The sequence below is a fragment of the Periplaneta americana genome, chromosome 8 (genome assembly GCF_040183065.1).
Source record: "Periplaneta americana isolate PAMFEO1 chromosome 8, P.americana_PAMFEO1_priV1, whole genome shotgun sequence".
Taxonomy (NCBI): domain Eukaryota; kingdom Metazoa; phylum Arthropoda; class Insecta; order Blattodea; family Blattidae; genus Periplaneta; species Periplaneta americana.
This window is the reverse complement of record NC_091124.1, coordinates 100,077,091-100,095,000: the sequence shown is the minus strand read 5'-3', so window position 1 is coordinate 100,095,000 and position 17,910 is coordinate 100,077,091. Positions and strand designations below refer to the sequence as shown.

At 36.8% G+C, this 17,910-nt stretch overlaps 1 protein-coding gene across 1 annotated transcript in view; it reads left to right on the top strand.

The window, feature by feature from the left end:
• side-VII (sidestep VII) overlaps positions 1-17,910 on the top strand; it is a 1,274,787-nt gene that overhangs the window by 617,053 nt on the left and 639,824 nt on the right. The window contains exon 4 of the mRNA XM_069832114.1: positions 2,206-2,357. Within this exon, the coding sequence (XP_069688215.1) occupies positions 2,206-2,357 (152 nt within the window). The remainder of the gene's footprint in view (positions 1-2,205; positions 2,358-17,910) is intronic.

Sequence of the window (17,910 nt, the reverse complement as noted above, 5' to 3'; positions counted from 1 at the left end):
CTGTAAAGTATCGACAATTGTCGTCCATGTTTGAAATATATTCGCTGGCATAGGATTTCATTATCTTAATAAATAATAATGAACTCTTAATAGGACATAGAAACTCCTAGTTTGGAAACTAAAATTGGCTGCTAGATTTGTCATTCCTTGCCGAAATTTCAGAACACTTCATCAAATTAAATCGATAGCTTCAGGGCATAATACAAAATATAGTTCATATGTACGACAGCATCAATTCTTTTCTTTTACTTATAGACGTATGGAAGCAAAATTTATCAGAAAAGATCATATTTAATTTTAATTTGTCTCTTCTATTTTGTAAGTAATTTTTATTCTTGAATATGTTTACATGTCAGATTTTATATATGCATTACGCTTATTTCCTTTGTTATTACCGGTGTTCATTAGTGATTTATATATTAGTTATAAAGAAACATGTACCTAAGTATACAATCAATTATAGGCCTATTTCGCGCTAACACTTTTTTTTTAATTCGGAAAAGTAAATGTCTTTCAATTGTTACTCCATTTGTGTAGTCAGAAAATGTCATCAGAATATTCTTGTATGGTGAAGTGCGCCTAGTATTCTGTCGACCTGCAAAACATTAAGGGCAACTGCTTGAAAATCGGATATTCGGTCGGATGTTCAACCTCGCCGGTTGTTCTCCGACCGATCGAATACAAACCGGTTCTAAAAGCTCTTCTGCAGCACTCTACATGCAAAAAAATGGCATCTGCCTCCATAATTGCAATGTTTTGTATCTACTATTCTAATAGGAACATAAAAATCGTAATTCTGCCGTATATTGACGTAACATGTTTAAGATATAATTTAAATATGTCTATTTACATAATGAAGAGTTAACGATACTGCAGTTTCATTCTGTCCCACTATTTATGAACTTTACTTGCAAATTAGTGTGTCGTCAGTTAAGTAAGAAAACATTGCCTGTTGTATATGCAACTAGCATAACCTTGGTGTATCGGAATCCTGCTAGGAAAACTGCTTAATTCTATCTATACTGCCATTTCGTATTCTATGGTAATCTACCGCAGTTTTACAACTCAAAGGCTAATGCTCTGTTACATGAAAGTTACAGACATGGGTTCGAATTCCACGTAGGATACGGATGTTTGTCTGCTTTCAATGGGATGTTTTTTTTCTATGTAGATTCCCCGTTGTTCTGATTACATTCACTACATTCTTGTTATATGATTATTTAGTTAGGAGATCAAGAAAGCTCAGAATTTCAATCTATGAAATATTCTGAACATGGATGAAAAGCTTAAAGATTAATTTATACTGTACATTATTAATCACACTTTTCCTCATTTATCAATACTATTTTTTCAGATCATGGTGTGGTAGTATTGTCAGAAATCTTAAATTTGTAAAAAAAAAAAAAAAATCGTTTGCATATAATCTTACTCGCCATATTGTGGATCTCTAGTTCCATAGGCAAAATCTGTTTCGTTAATTTCAGTCGAAAGAATCACCTAAGAAATTAATTTGTGTTCTTACAGATAGAATAGGCATTTGAGAACTCTGCGGTCTCCAGAATAGAATTTCCAAATGGCCTCAAATCTTTTTCCCTTCGTTCAATTTGTTACCACAAAATCGTCTTATTTTAACATCGGAAAGTTGCTAAACAATCTGTAATTTGTTACTTTATCCTTTATGTTAATTGTTTGGTAGGCATAGTAATTTGAATACTGTTACTTCAAGTACATAATCTACACGCAGTGGTGTCAGCACTCGCTGAAATGGGTAACGGGTAAGCAGTGCATCGAAATATGCACCCTCGTGCAGAAAGGAGAGGTAGAGGCCATGAGCCACTGATGCACGATAGTACAATGTCTTATCTGGAGGTAAGAGACGCTAGCTCGAGAGTGCACTGTGCTGATGACCGCTGGTCTGCAGTATTTTACTCCAAGATTTCGTTATATACAGTTAGTTATATCTCAGACTATGCATTTGTATGGTATGCAGTTCACAAAGATGTCTTGTCTAATTGAAGTCTAAGAAACATTAAAAATTTAAATAGGTTATGGAAAAATCTAGTTTCTCTTCCTTACTTGGAGATCGTTCTGTTTTGCACTGTTTCCCTATATTCTCTTTAACAGTCACTTGTTTGCGTAATGATCCAATCCATCCCCTAGTCTTGTTTACTTCACGCTGGTTATGAGTGACGTCACCTGTTACAGTCATGCCTCTAGACGTGCGAATATTGGGGGCTAGCCAGCCCTTGTCAGCGGGGAGGAGGTACGACCTGCTGTGCCAGTCGTCGGGGTCCAGACCGCCCGCCAGCATCACGTGGAAGTTAGACGGACAGCGACTCGAGCGCACAAAGGAGACGGTGAGTGCTGAGCGAACTACATTAATTACCCTGTGATTGTCTTTTAATAATGTTGCATCTTATCGTCTCTGCTACTATGTAAGGTCGAGAAATACAGAGAATTTTGACAGCATTTCTAAATCTTACGTATTTATGCACATTCATTATTATTATTATTATTATTATTATTATTATTATTATTATTATTATTTCATAATTCGTCGAACGTACGTGGAATGAAGTTACCATAAACGAAATAAGACAAGTGTCATGTGAAAAATCTGTTTCAAGCATTTTTCAAGACGCAAAGAAATAATAACAACATTCACATTACTTACTTACTTACTTACTTACATACAAATAGCTTTCGAGGAACCCGCAGGTTCATTGCCGCCCTCACATAAGCCCGCCATCGGTACCTATCCCATGCAAGATTAATTCAGTCTCTATCATCATATCCCACATCCCTCAAATCCATTTTAATATTATCCTCCCATCTATGTCTCGGCCTCCCCAAAGATCTTTTCCCCTCCGGGCTCCTAACACTCTACAGGATGTTTCCGAGGTGGTGTTACAAACTTTCAGGGATGATGGGGAAGGGCACATGTATCAATTTGAGATAAGGAACCATGGTCCGGAAATGACTGAATTGAAAGTTATATAAATAGTTGTGTGGAAATGAAATTGTAATTTGGCACCACGTGCCCTCCTTCCCTTAACTTTTGGAACAGTCGTGGAAAAATAGAATGGGCCGGATGTCTCCTACGTGGGTACTTGTCCCGATATAATCTGCGATCTTGTCTACTGTTCCCCTTGGCTCATACGTATTCGAAAATCAGGTCTGCTTATTCCGCCCTCGTGTACTCCTCCATTTCACTAGGACTGATCGACTGAACACTGCAACTTGTACACATACATTGCTGTCTACAGACGTGCATATCAGGACCGACCATGTCCGTTACACATTACGCTATCTGCATTGTTTTAGTGTAGTTTCCTGTCCCCATCCCTCAGACAGCGCACTGAATGGAATACAGTAAGTAGACAACGTAAACAACGTCAGATGAATACAGTATGTGTAAGATGTACAGATAAATACACATAAATAAGGTGTACAGAGGAATAAAATTATTTATTTCCACAGAACTACTATTGCTTGTAACTTTCATCTCGGCTATTTCCATACCAGGGTTCCTATCCGAAATTGATACATGTGCCCTTCGCCATCATCCCTGAAAGTTTGTAACACCACCTCGAAAACACTCTGAATATGCATTTCTGGATTCGCCCATACGTGCTACATGTCCTGCCCATCTCAAACGTCTGGATTTAATGTTCCTAATTATGTCAGGTGAAGAATACAATGCATGCAGTTCAATAACGTTCACTTACATATCATTAATGATTAACGACATTACACAGTGCATAAAACAATGTACGAGATTGCTGGAACTTCTTTCTAGTATGATTTATTGGTATGCTCAAAATGTACAATTCTTCCTATAAGTTAATAAAATATCGTCATTTTAACAGGTAATTCTGCTCAATTTTAATGAACTTAAAAAAATATTATAAATGTATTTAATTTATTTAATTTACTATGGACCCTATTATATGTGCCAAAATTTATTTTTAAACACTAAAACACCGACACCTAAGCATAATGAATATTCAGCCACTGAATCGATCAGTCTGTCTATTAAGGCAATGAGCGGGTGAGATAATAATTGTGTCAGTAACACATAAAGGTCGGTTCCTTAGGGAAATGTACAAGGCCCTTCGCGAAATAACTCTGTGTGCGATATACCCGTATAACGCACTCCTGCTTGGTACAGCCATTGTGACGTTACTGTCCCGCTTTCTGCAGAAGACTGGTGACGTCGAGATTTAAGCGCAATAAATCTGTCACAGAGCGACAGATCGACTTGCATGGACCGTCTCAATTTCAGAGACCATCAGTTACTCCGCGAGCACATCGCTGCCATACATGTGATGAATCGCATTAGATTCGAGATTTTTCATGACCTGTTCCATCAAAGGATTCTTATTTCACTGCTTCTCACTATAAATGATTGCAAGAAGAATTTTTTTTATGTGAGAGCTATTACAAACGACGTCTTGCTTAATATATGAGAGACTGAAACAGCTGACGTCTTCTTATTGGGCTGAGTAGTGACGTTATGAGATCTGTGGTGACAAAAGGAATAAGGGGGAGAACTTTTATGTACGATCGTGTTTTTTGTTGTAATTACAGCTATTGTTATTGCAAAGTTAGAATTTTTATACAGAAACTTGTTACTAGGGAAACCATTCTTAATAACAAAAAACTACAGGTCTACTGAAGCAGACTCATTACAGTGCACTTATTGTTACTTAGTTACCAGTACAGTATACTTTTGCGAAGGTTTTGGAATAGTCTAATATTGCTCTAAATTTTTGATACAAAATATTATTGTATTTGAAATTTTAAAAATATGATCGTGCAAAATATGCCGTACATTACACATTTGTGAAGTGCATTACAAAATCTCGGGAATTAAAAAACCTGCTCTGCTCCTTTTTCAAACTTTTTCTCGATTTTGTAAAAATCACTTCCAAACCTTCTATCGTAATATACTATTACGTGAGAGCTATTACAAACGACGTCTTGTTTAGTATATGAGAGACTCAAACAGCTGACGTCTTCTCATAAGGCTGAACAGTGACGTTATGAGATCTGTGGTGACAAAGGAATATGGGGAGAATTTTTTACGTGAGAGCTGTTACAAACGACGTCGTGCTTAGTATATGAGACACTCAAACAGTTGACTTCATCTCATAAGGCTGAGTAGTGACGTTATGTGATATGTGGTGACAAAGGAATATGGGAAGAATTTTTTACGTGAGAGATATTACAAACAATATCGTGCTTAGTATATGAGACACTCAAACGGCTGACGTCTTCTCATAAGGCTGAGTAGTGACGTAATGAGATCGTAGTGACAAAGGAATATAGGGAGAATTTTTTTATGTGAAAGCTGTTACAAACGATGTTCGGGTTAGTTATATCAGCCACTCAAACAGCTGACGTCTTCTCATAAGGCTGAGTCGTGACATTATGAGATGTGTCGTGACAAAGGAATATGGGGGGAATTTTCTTGACATGTTCATTACACCGTTGATCAATTTCTGTTACATTGTCATGTCAACTTTGCAATTAAATTACTCGGCCTATATTATTATTATTATTATTATTATTATTATTATTATTATTATTATTATTACTCATTGACTTTTTATTTTTGTACGGTAGGTTATTTTACGACGCTTTAGGTTATTTAGCGTCTGAATGAGATGAAGGTGATAATGCCGGTGAAATGAGTACGGGGTCCAGCACCGAAAGTTACCCAGCATTTGCTCATATTGGGTTGAGGGAAAACCCCGGAAAAACCTCAACTTGCACCGACCGGGAATCGAACCCGGGCCACCTGGTTTCGCGGCCAGACGCGCTGACCGTTACTCCACAGGTGTGGACTGACTTTTTTATTTCATGTTACATTGAAGATCTGGCATTGGCGCCAGCTTTGTAGAATCATATAATTGCTCAGTAAAAAGTTCAGTGTGTGACATCTAATGCCGAGTATTGACACTGCAACTACTGCCTCGACTTAATTCCTATTCTTTTTCAATTTGTACATGTACATGTACTGTACTGTACGCAGTTTCATCAAAAGACAGTCAAATGCAAGAATCGCTTATGTCAGCGATGTCAAAGCAAGCGCATTTTTCTGACCTTGACGTCGTGCGCGGGCATCAAGCGCTAGGTATGGAAAGAGCAAGGATTATGTATATGAATAAGGACCTGTTGGATTAAGAAAACAGTGGTGTACAAATTTCAAACAGAACGTGAACTTTTATTCGTTATTTTGTGTGGCTCTTTGCTCTTTGATATTAGCTAAGTTATATTGTCTGTAAAACAAAGTACTACACCAGTTTCTTAATATTACAGTTAATAACATAATAAAGAGTTACGAAGGAATATTCACATAAATTTCATAGTAGTAAAACTATACTATGTTAAGTGAATGAAACATCATTCATAAAGAAAGTGATATCCCAAAGAAAGAGTCTGAGTATGACATGGTAAGTTGGAATTGATATTGATGGTATCTTTAGACTTATAAAAGTAATCAATAAACTAATCAAAACAATATTACAGTACAAAGCAAAGTTCCCTAGGTGTAAGTTTCAACTGTAACTAATATTACATAACAAAACCCTTATTGCATTATGCTTTTAAGGTGATATTGGTGGGCCACTTCCTATCATCAGATTATTAAATTATTTTCTCGAAATCTGCTGAAGCTACGGAGCTGAGGTTTCTACAACACATGGGCACATATCTTTGTTTATGATGTAACAGTAGTTCCTTTGTTAATTCATTTTCTTGCAAACAATTTCCTTGCGAATATTTTCAAAATTTTCAATGCCTATCTTCAGTAATACATATTTACGATATAGTAGATTTACGAAAACATTGTTTCAGCACCTGTAAGGCTACGAAATAAACATATCTGAAAATTTCACCTTTGTGTAAAAAGTTGAGAAAATACTGCTGTTGACTAAATGGGAAACTCGTGAAAAATGAGCATTAAATTTGAAACTTAAATTCTTATAATACACTTATACTTCTCAGACAAATATAAAAATTAACATGGATATAGTTTTAATAAGTTCTCTTCCCTATATCTATTGAATCAGTGCCTGCCATCCCTGTACATAGATCAACCAAGCGGTATATATATATATACCTCTCTCGTCTGTCTCTTTTCTTTCCGCTGTAAAGCGCTCAGGATCTCCTGGGCTCTAAAGCGCGCGCTTGCCCATATGGGCATCAGTTGACATGACTGGCTTATGTCATCTATATTTCAGATAATCATCTGAATGTAGGAAAGATCGAGATAAATTTTGTCAACATTGATTCTGATAGCAGGAACTGGTGGCTCCAGCGTTGGCAACCATGCGATAAATTACCGTGTTATGCGATATTTAGTATCCATATGTGATGTGCGATAACACAGGATAAAGCGATAATTTTCTTTAGTCATATCATTCTTCTAAATTCATTCCAATTTACATTCCCTGGGAAGAAATTAGCACATTAATGACACACATTTAAGTTTATTCTATTCTGTTGGTAGGTCTACACTATAGATACCTAATCGTTTTAAATCTGTCCCCATTTCCGTAAAAATTCTTAGGGGAGAGCCCACATTCTTCTCCAATCAGTATTATGCTTGCATCATTGTTTACTAATCATTTAATTACAATCGTCTGTTCTCAGTGCTGCTAGTGCTTCTGCTGTGCGAGAAGCGATTGCAAGTTTATTTAGTACTGTGTAAAGTTTGATAGTATGACAGTATTATTATTAATGTATGTATGCAATGATTTTGTGACAAATCCATAATTTTTATGCTACAATTCCATAATTTTGTATTTGGAAGAGGCGACATTGGTTGGTAGAGTTTCTGCAGTATCGTCTACAACGGTAGGTTTTTCCTCGCGATCCCAAGTTTGATAAATGGCAGTAGTGGTAAATACTAAATCACTCAGATCTGTATAAGAGGCACCGAAACCTTCCAGATTGTAGCTTGCTGACGTTGACATGACGACTCATGTATGTCTGTGAGATAAGGCAGACTACCAACAGAATATATGATGGATGGAGAGAAATTCATAGTGTGGCGGATGTTGGGGACCGGTTTAGCCAGACAGCACAATCGTCACGCAACTCATTTCATAGCTGATGCTCATAAAATCTGATTGAACTGGAGTGCGTAGTGAACTAAGTGAGAATAATTTTTAGTAATAGAGGGAAATTGAAAGAAAAAATATTTCATTTAAGTATATTAGATATATCTTGTAATACTTTTAAGCGTTGAAAATATCCGATGTTATAGCATAAATTACATATGTAGTTTGTTTAATATATTCATTTTTAATTACCTCTTGATGTAAGATACTAATCAAACAGTTAGCTATAAATAGTACTGCATTTGTAGGAGAACCTTAATTTGAAGAGTGTTAAGTTATAAGAATGAAGGTATAGCTAGGGGAAAAGGGGTAGTTGTCTTTCAAGATTTCGATACGATACGGATAATGAAATCATTGAAGCCGTTCTCGACCAATTTCCGAACACGCTTTCATTTATCATTCTGTTTTCCGAATTCTGAATGTTTTAGAAATCAATTTCTCGAAAGAGTTATTCCTAATAAAGGCCTATATTTTGTCGAAAGGAAATTTTTCGTTAACCATTATTTTCTTATGATAATTTATGGCAAAACGTATAGTAATACTTCCTCGTTGCTAAGTAATGCTTCTATTATACAGGGTCCGGCATTTGGTTTTGACGAGTTTCAACATGCTGTTGTGAAGGGACTGTAAGGTATAAAAATTAAAAAATAATACAGTATGTAACCTGAATAATGCAATTTATTAGAATGTCTTCATTTTCCCAAAATTACACATTTCAAATGATCTCCTTGGTATTTAAAGTAAATCCGTTATTCAAACACAACCTCGATTTCGCAGTGAGTTCAGTGTTCAGAAACACGGTAGGATTCCTTCGAGGAACTACGGTCTCGACTTCATTTTGCAATGGAATTTGATGCCATTCTTCAAGAAAATGATAATGTGTTGAATAATTTGTTTATGTCAGATGAGGCACATTTTCGCTTAAATGTCTTCGTCAACAAGCAAAATTTCGCAATGAATAGGGATCATCTCCAACGCTGCCCAGCTTTAAAATCACTGACAGAATGTGCCAGATACTGGGAAGCGAGAAGCCTCATGCCTCTGTTTAGTTCTTAGTTTTTAGTTATTTAAGGATTTTGTTTAGTTCCTCCATTAGATTTATTTTAAGTTGTATTAAGTTAATTGTTTTAATCTTGAGGTCGTGTTTAGGTCAAAGATAAGTTATCTATGTACCTGTCATTCGAATAATTAAATAAATAAATAAATAAATAAATAAATAAATAAATAAATAAATAAATAAATAAATAAATAAATAAATAAATAAATAAATAAATAAATAAATAAATAAATAAACAAGCAAAATTTCAGATACTAGAGTCATACAAATCCTATGGCACTGCATGAATAACGGCCATTACATTGTGAAAAGGTGACCGTATGGTGTGCTGTTTCTGCTGCAGTCATAATTGGTCCCTATTTTTTCGAAGATGGAAATGAGAGGGCTGTTACGGTGAATGGTGAACGGTATCGACAGATGTTAGACATTTAGAGGCGCACTAAACAGGGCTGACATGTGGTTTCAACAAGATGGGGCTACGGTCAATACTGCCAGAGACACACTGCGATTGCTGAGAAATTTCTTCTCAGGACGCATAATTTCTCGGTTTGGAGATAAAGTGTCATGAATAAGCTTAGTATTCCTGCTACCAAAAGACTCAAGTTGCAGGTAAATATAGTAGGTGCAACCCAGATGATGCAGCAGAGAAAGAGACAGACAAACATGTTCTTACTGCATGTTCGTAGAGTATATCCAACCTGAAATAAAAGTAGAGCAACTACTGACTTCATAATGTAACAGCCCGAAGTTGGCAAGAGTCTACCAGCGTGACAAACATTTTTTCTTCATGAAGTATGGGTACAAACTGCTGACGGAGTTGGGGTTCACTTGGAATATGTTCCTTCGTGTACTTTTCTATAAATTCTCTAAAGTGTTTATTATTCAATTTATTAAGCGGTATATTGGAATTGACCATCATGGCACATAGATCCCTGCAAAACATGGATTTCTTATAGTACTCTCTCTGAGTTTGATGGTAGGCCTACTGCTTGTTTTGAGTTACGTTCAACCATATTTCTATGCCTTTTTGTATTGCAGTGTCTTTCAACGCACTGTTTTCTTGTAACTTTTATATCTGCTTTGCACAACTTACATGTAATGTAAATTATTATTGGCTCCGAACTCCTGAATTAAATCCTCCAACCTTTCATACTTCGAACTTTTTGTCTTTGGCATTTTACCTCGTCACAAATACAAATGTTACGTTAAGTAAATAATACGACTTTTGCATTTCACTGGTTTAAAGCACTCACTATGACCGTGTTCCGGCTTCAACACAAACTAGAGTGAGCGTGAGTAAGATGCGGTTCTATGTTGTATCAGACGGGACGTATCCCTGGGCTGTGACGTCAGGTACAGTATGAGAGTAGACAACTGTATTCCAGCTTAGACGTAGCTGAAATACTAAGCTTAGTCATGAACAATTTTTGTGAGAGATTACAACAGGTTATAAGATACCAAGGGGATCAATTGAAATGTGTAATTTTCAATAAATGAAAGCATTCCAATAAATTGCATTATTTAAGCTACATACTGTGTTATTTTTTAATTTTTAAACCATATAGTCCCATTACAACAGCATGTTGAAACTCGTCAGAACCAAATGCCGGAACCTGTATTTCGAGGTAAAAATGTTTTTGTTCTATTCACCTACGCGCTTATAAAGAAAAAATACTCTGAAAATAATCAATAGATTAGTAATAAAAAGTTGCAAAAAAATTTTAAATTGGTATTGATTTTATCAATCACCTATGTAACATATCCTCTGACTGAGGTTCTGGATGATATGTACCTCTATTATGAGGCAGTACATCTCACTTCATGATAAGTGTCGGAGGAAGAACAATTGCCTGTATACGTCTGAATTCTGATAAATGTAATGTTACTGGTCAGCGATGTATGCAATGGAGGGGGAAAGGAACTGGCCATCCTACCCCATTATCTCCTGGCTTAGTTGCCTCATAAGTGATGTCTTCTTAATATCACTTGTGAGGTTAGATCTGTCTTCGGACTGTTGACTAAACAACACATGTATGTAACATTGACGCTTATTTCTCTAACACAGTGTTCCTAAAATTTTGTAGAAGTGAAATAATTGTAATAAAAAAATTCACTCAACTATAGGACATTTAAATTAAAGAAACGGTTGTAAGCTTAAATACGTGTATAAAAAAACCTCATTAATACACTACCGTCTGTAAGAAATGCAACACCATGAAGGAACGTAGATAGGCATATGAAAATTATACCAAATATAATGAGGGCATCACAAGCAAGTGATTAGAATTTCAAAATGATTTTGCATCCCTGAACCCAGCAGTATCCTCTGAATTGTCGTGGTAGGCGCATAAATAGAGGGCTGTTGTGGAGTCAGACGAACAGTGTATTAGAGTCAACAGGCAGTAAACCTTTCTCTAAGAGTCACTATGCCTCATCGTGCTAAAAGGGAGCGGAATAAACAAACAACAGAGTTATAACAGGGACGAATGATTGGCCTGCGTGAAGGTGAATTTTCGTACCCCGATATTGCTGCTCGTGTGGGACATCATGCCACTACATTGATGCGAGTGTGGGAGCAGTGGACCGAAGAGAATCGTACACATCGAAAATCCGGCATTGGATCACAATCTGTGACAACACCACGGGATAACAGATATCTCGTCCGCATGGTAGTTACAGATCGTTCAGCTTCATCACATGTGTTAGCACAACGGTGGAGCACTGTAACAGGTGTAGCATTGTCTGCTTTCACTGTTCGACGATGGCTGCTTCGCAGAGGGCTGGTTGCATGCACTCCATTGCGGCAGATTCCCTTGACTATAGTTCATCGACGTCTCAGGCTACAAGGGGCTCGTGAACACACAGAGTTGCGTGGAGATTGGCAACACGTGGTGTTTTCGGACGAATCCCGTTTCCACTTGGACTACAATGATGGTCGTATGCCTACGCATTAGACGATATCACGGTCAGCGGTATCATCCAGACTGCATTATCGAGCGTCATACTCGCTGAACACCAGGCGTGATGGGGTAGCATTGGGTATCATTCACGATCTCGGCTGCCACGTATTGAGGGTATACCCAACAGCAACCTGTACATCGAGGACGTTGTAGAGGTAGAAGTCATACCCTTCCTTCAGCGCACTCCTGACGCAATATTCTAGCAAGACAATGCCCACCACATGTTGCCAGGAATGTTCAAGCTCTCTTCATTGCACAGAACATTCAGCTTCTTCAGTCGCCTGACTATTCGCCAGAAATGTCCCTATTGATCATGTATGGGATATCGTTGCTAGACAAGTAGTCCGTCAACAACCTCCAGCAGCCAGCTGCAATGAACTGTGGGCACGAATACAAGCAGCCTGGCAGGCCTCTTTGTTTCAATGCCATGACGTATAGCAGCTCTGATTGCAGCTCGTGGAGGTTTCACAAAATATTGATGTACTCATGTGTATCCATATGTATTGGTCTGAAATGGTAATCATTTGTGTACATCAATATTAGTAATATGTGAAATAAAATTAATTCAGTTCTCATGATTCCTTCATGGTGTTGCAATTTTCACAGACAGTAGTGTATTATATAGTGTTTAATAAGGAACTTGGATAAAAAAAAACCAAAAAATAGACCCAAAAATGCTGTGTGTACAGCAGGAATTACAAAAAATATCCCAATACGTGAATGTAAAAGTTGAATAGAATTTTAAAATTTTTCTCTTAGTCCTTGTTGTTTAGTCAAGTGTCCGAAGACTGTTTCAACCTCATAAGTGACATCAATAAGACATAACTCATGACGAAACTTAGCCAGGAGATAATGGAGTAGGGTGGCCAGTTCCTTTCCACTTCCGTTACATATATCGTTACATATTACATTAATCAGACTTCACAAATATGCAAACAAATTGTTGTTCCTCTGACACCTGTCGTCAAGTGAGATATACTGTCAGATAATAGATGTAGCCTATATATCGACCAAAATCTCAATCACAGGTAATTTTAGTCCTTAAGGATAAAATAAGTACTTATCGTAAAATCCCAGACTTAATAACATTATATAATTAACATATAGGTTAATTTCTTGGTCCTACATAATTGTCTGTTACAGTTACCATTGGTTATTAATGGAGAAAAATTTGCTCCGGCGCCGGGGATCGAACCCGAGACCTCCAATTCTACGCACTGGGCTCTCTAATTACTGAGCTACGCCGAGGCTCAATCCTCATCACCGAATGAAGGGAAAATGCTAAATGAGAAAAATTCGAGCCGGTGTTATGGTCCCGGGTTTGAACCCCGGCGCCGGAGCAAATGTTTCTCCATTAATAACCAATGATAACTATACCAGATAATTCTGTGGGACCAAAAAATTAATGTTTACATAGATCATTGGCCAAACAGCGCGCTCGTCAATATAATTATGTCGAACGTGGAGTAAGGCCATTATTGGAAAATACCAAAGGAGAAAGATTCGATCCGGTGCTGGAAATTAGCCTCGTCGTAGTTCAGTGGTTAGAGTGACCAGTGCGTAGAACTGGGAGTCTCGGGTTTGATCCCCGGCGCCTAAGCGAATTTTTCTACATTAATAACCAATTATATATTTAACATATAACTAAACTCAAAGTATCTTACAGTAAATAAGTGTTAAATAATGTTTAATACTAGCACTATTCTGTTATTAACGACAGTGTTTTTCAAAGGTGGATGAATTGATGGATGGCTAAACGAATGAATGACAATGAATGAATTAATGTATCAACGAATGATTGAATTTGTGAATGAATGTATGAATGAATCAATCAATCAACCAATCAATCAATCAATCAATGACTGTTTGAATGAGTGAATGAATGGAATGAATGAACGAATGAATGAATGAATACATAATAAAAAGAGGAATATTTAAACAATTTATAGTACGGTATTCACTATTTATTTCCTTATTCATTACTGACTGAATTACTAACTCACCCACCCAATCTCGATCTACGTAGAGTGTCTATTCTTTGTAGCTACTCATGCCTTCGTTTACTCATTGAGAGATTCATTAATCGGACGAGTGATTCACTCAATCATAATGATTGAATAACTGACCGTCGGATAGACTAACTTCATGTGCTATCCTACCACCTGGTACTTTTATCTTGGAGACGTAGTTTTGAGAATATCATGAATACAGTAATTTACCGTTATATTCTGCTTCAACGAAGGGATGGTTGTGATTATCGAAACGTCTGGAAGATGACAGGAGAATTGAAATTAAGTCTTTTTCTGTCACAATCGTACCTTTATTCCTCCTTCACTGTCGTGCAAATAATGTTTTATTCAACGGCGAGTAGGTACCTTGACTTCCATTATTGATCCAGGCATCTCTGTCTAACGCAGGAGTAATGCGTTCCAACTCCATATAATTTTGTCGTCATAGCATTGCCAGTGGTGGATGTGCATTAGTTTCACAAGGATGTAAATTATGATTGGAGAAGCAGTAGTATTTTGGCTGATAAATCATAAGTAACTCGAAAAAATCTGCTTCATATACATTCTGCTGGATGATTCACGATTTAGGCCTACCGTCCTTTACGGAGCTTATTTCCGAAGACATTTTGAGCAAAAAATGTAATATAAACATGAGTCCTATTCTCAATATTGACAGAGTTACGTTTCGTTATTGGAACGCATTGCTGTGAACGCGTGATCTTGGTCAGCGTGCAGTCAGCCAGCGTGAGCGCTACGGAAAACAAAGATAGCCGTATGCAGTTACGTAGAGCGACGAGTGCCGTTCACAAGCGTGCGGCCAATTATACTCAAGCGGGCGGCGACATTTTTAAAAATGTGTTGTAAACTCTCAAGACTGTAAATTAGGATGCAAAAATTGAACTGCAAATAATTAAGTCGGTGGAAGTGGTGTGATTTGTAGTAACTGTTGTGATGTGGCTAAGAATATTGTAATTTATTTAATTAAAAATAGAAAAAGATATCTGTACGAAGCAACTAAGGAGTTCACAGCACATTTTTAGCTTCATAATACTTTCCAATTAAAGAAATGATACTTCTGAATGGTTCATTCTCTATTTGTATTATTCTTTTAACTTCAAACTAAAAAAAAAACGTAGTTTACAAACAACTTTAATTTAGTGTAACTCTGAAAATATTGAGAATAGGAACTATGTTTATATGACAATTTTTGCTCAAAATGTCTTCGGAAATAAGTTCCGCAAAGGACGGTAAATCCTCGTGAATCACCCTGTATATCTGCTTACTTACAAACGTACTTACAAATGGCTTTTAAGGAACCCGCAGGTTCATTTCCGGCCTCACATAAGCCCGCCATCGGTCCCTATCCTGTACAAGATTAATCCAGTCTCTAGGATCATATCCCACCTCCCTCAAATCCATTTTAATATTATCCTCCTCTTTGCTGTGGTCGTGCCAGAGAATCAGTCCCATTCCTAGGCTTACTGTATGGATTCGTAACAAGCTGTTTTTTTACGGTCATGGGTTATTAGCCCTTCGACCAACCCGCAAGCTGGAAGACCACTCCTTATCGGCTGTCCACGACTGTTTATTCAATATATTCGCAGCTACCCTCCATATACGATACGTGTGCATACGATTCATCTGCAATACTCTTAAATTTGACCATATAACACCTTCCCTCCAGTTACTTTCATGGGTGCGTCTGAACGAACGAAGAACAATACATTCACTGTCTCTTCTGTTTATAGGCCTAATCATGCATACTTCTACTCCGAATTATCTGTTATCGCGCTTTCAATTTCTTATAACTCTTCGAAACCGACATCAAGCACTTCTTTCTATCCCTCATCATAGAACGTCTTTATACTCATTTTCATATACTGTAGAAATACCTCGCCTCTGGAATTCATTACCTAATGACGTCAGGGACTGCTGGACTTTATCACAATTAAAAATGAAATTTGAAAATTTCGTCATAGTTAATGGTTTTTAGGTATTGCTAGCAGTATTGATTTGTGTTCTTTTTTTCTTTTTCTTTTTTAATCTAGATTAAAATTTCAAGTTTCTTGTTTATGTTAGTTAATTAATTAGGATACAATTAATTATGATACTTAATCACTCATTTAAAGTTTGTGTGACTGCAACCTGTGTATATTTTTGTGTGACTTCACGTTGTTTATAGTGTTTTTTCTCTCTCTCTATTTCTTGTGTAGCTTTACTTTGTATATAGTGTATTTTTTCTGTTTATTTCTATTTTTGTATTTGTATTCCTGGTGTTGTGGAAGAGAAGGCCTGATGGCCTTAACTACACGAGAATAAATAAATAAATAAATAAATAAATAAATAAATAAATAAATAAATAAATAAATAAATATCTGGAGGCCGACTCCTCCATCCGCAACCTGAAGACGCGCCATGCCGTGGTGATAGGGACCCACAATACATGGCCCGCATATCTACTGTAACTCTAATTTCAATGGGACTCATGTGGGTGTGAACTCTGATCTCCAGCGTGAGCAGACGACACTCAGGCGGTTCGCCATACCGCAATACTGTCAACTCTCGGAGTCGTTACGTAACGTAAACAACTACCTGCGTGAAATGAGCGATTGACGACGGGAGTCCATTGTGTCATTTATACAGCAGAAGAGCAGTGAGGTAGCAAACTGTGTAGATGGTCTCAGTAAGTTGGGGGTTGAGTCGTGTGGTTACGTCAGACGAAAGCGCACCCCGTGCTACGTGCAGCCACATTAAAAACACGCGCCCTGCCGGACGACCGCACGCCTCTCACGTTTAGTCTGCGGGCGAGTGACTTCCCCATCTCATTTGAATTCCGGCAGCTGCTGCGTTCTCACATCGACATGCAGCTTAATAAAGCTCAGTGCGGGCACTCGATGCGTACGCGCTCCTTGTTCTCGCCCGCAACACCTACACACCTACACCTCCTCTGTAGCCCAGACAGATCCATTCTTCTGACAGGTTCGCGAGTTCGATCCCAGGTATGTATTGTCATATTTATGATTTGCAAAAACTACAGATAAGTAGGTTTCCTCATTATTATGTGTCCTCTACCATTCATGTTACACAGTTCTTTGATTGACCTAACCACCATATCAGCGTTCCCAAGTAGTAGCAACGAATCGACATTTATATTCTTATAAAGGAGAGTTGGAAGAAGATCAATTTATTTCTGTAAGGGATAAGGTACGAGAGATACATTTGAATTGCTGCGAATGATCTGACCACACCGTACTTGTACACAAGCCTGGCTCTTACAGTAGTGGCTAGAAACATTTTTGTTTTATAATTTTAATTTGTACTCGCTAGCTAGTTAAATAAATAAATAAATAAACGAACAAACAAAGATTAATTATTTATTGTTTATCCATTTTTATCAATTATCATCATTTATCAATTTTTTATTAATTATAAACATTTTTCACTTGTTATCAATTATCAACATTTATTAATTTTTATCAATTTTCAACATTTATCAATATTTATCAATTTTCATCATTTATCAACATTTATCAATTTTCATTATTTATCAACTTCTATCAATGTCCATCATTTATCAACATTTATCAATTATCATCATTTATCAATTATTATCATTTACCAACATTTATCAATTATCAACATTTACCAACATTTATCAATTATCATCATTTATCAACATTTACAATCATTTATCAACATTTATCATCATTTATCAACATTTATCATCATTTATCAACATTTGTCATCATTTATGA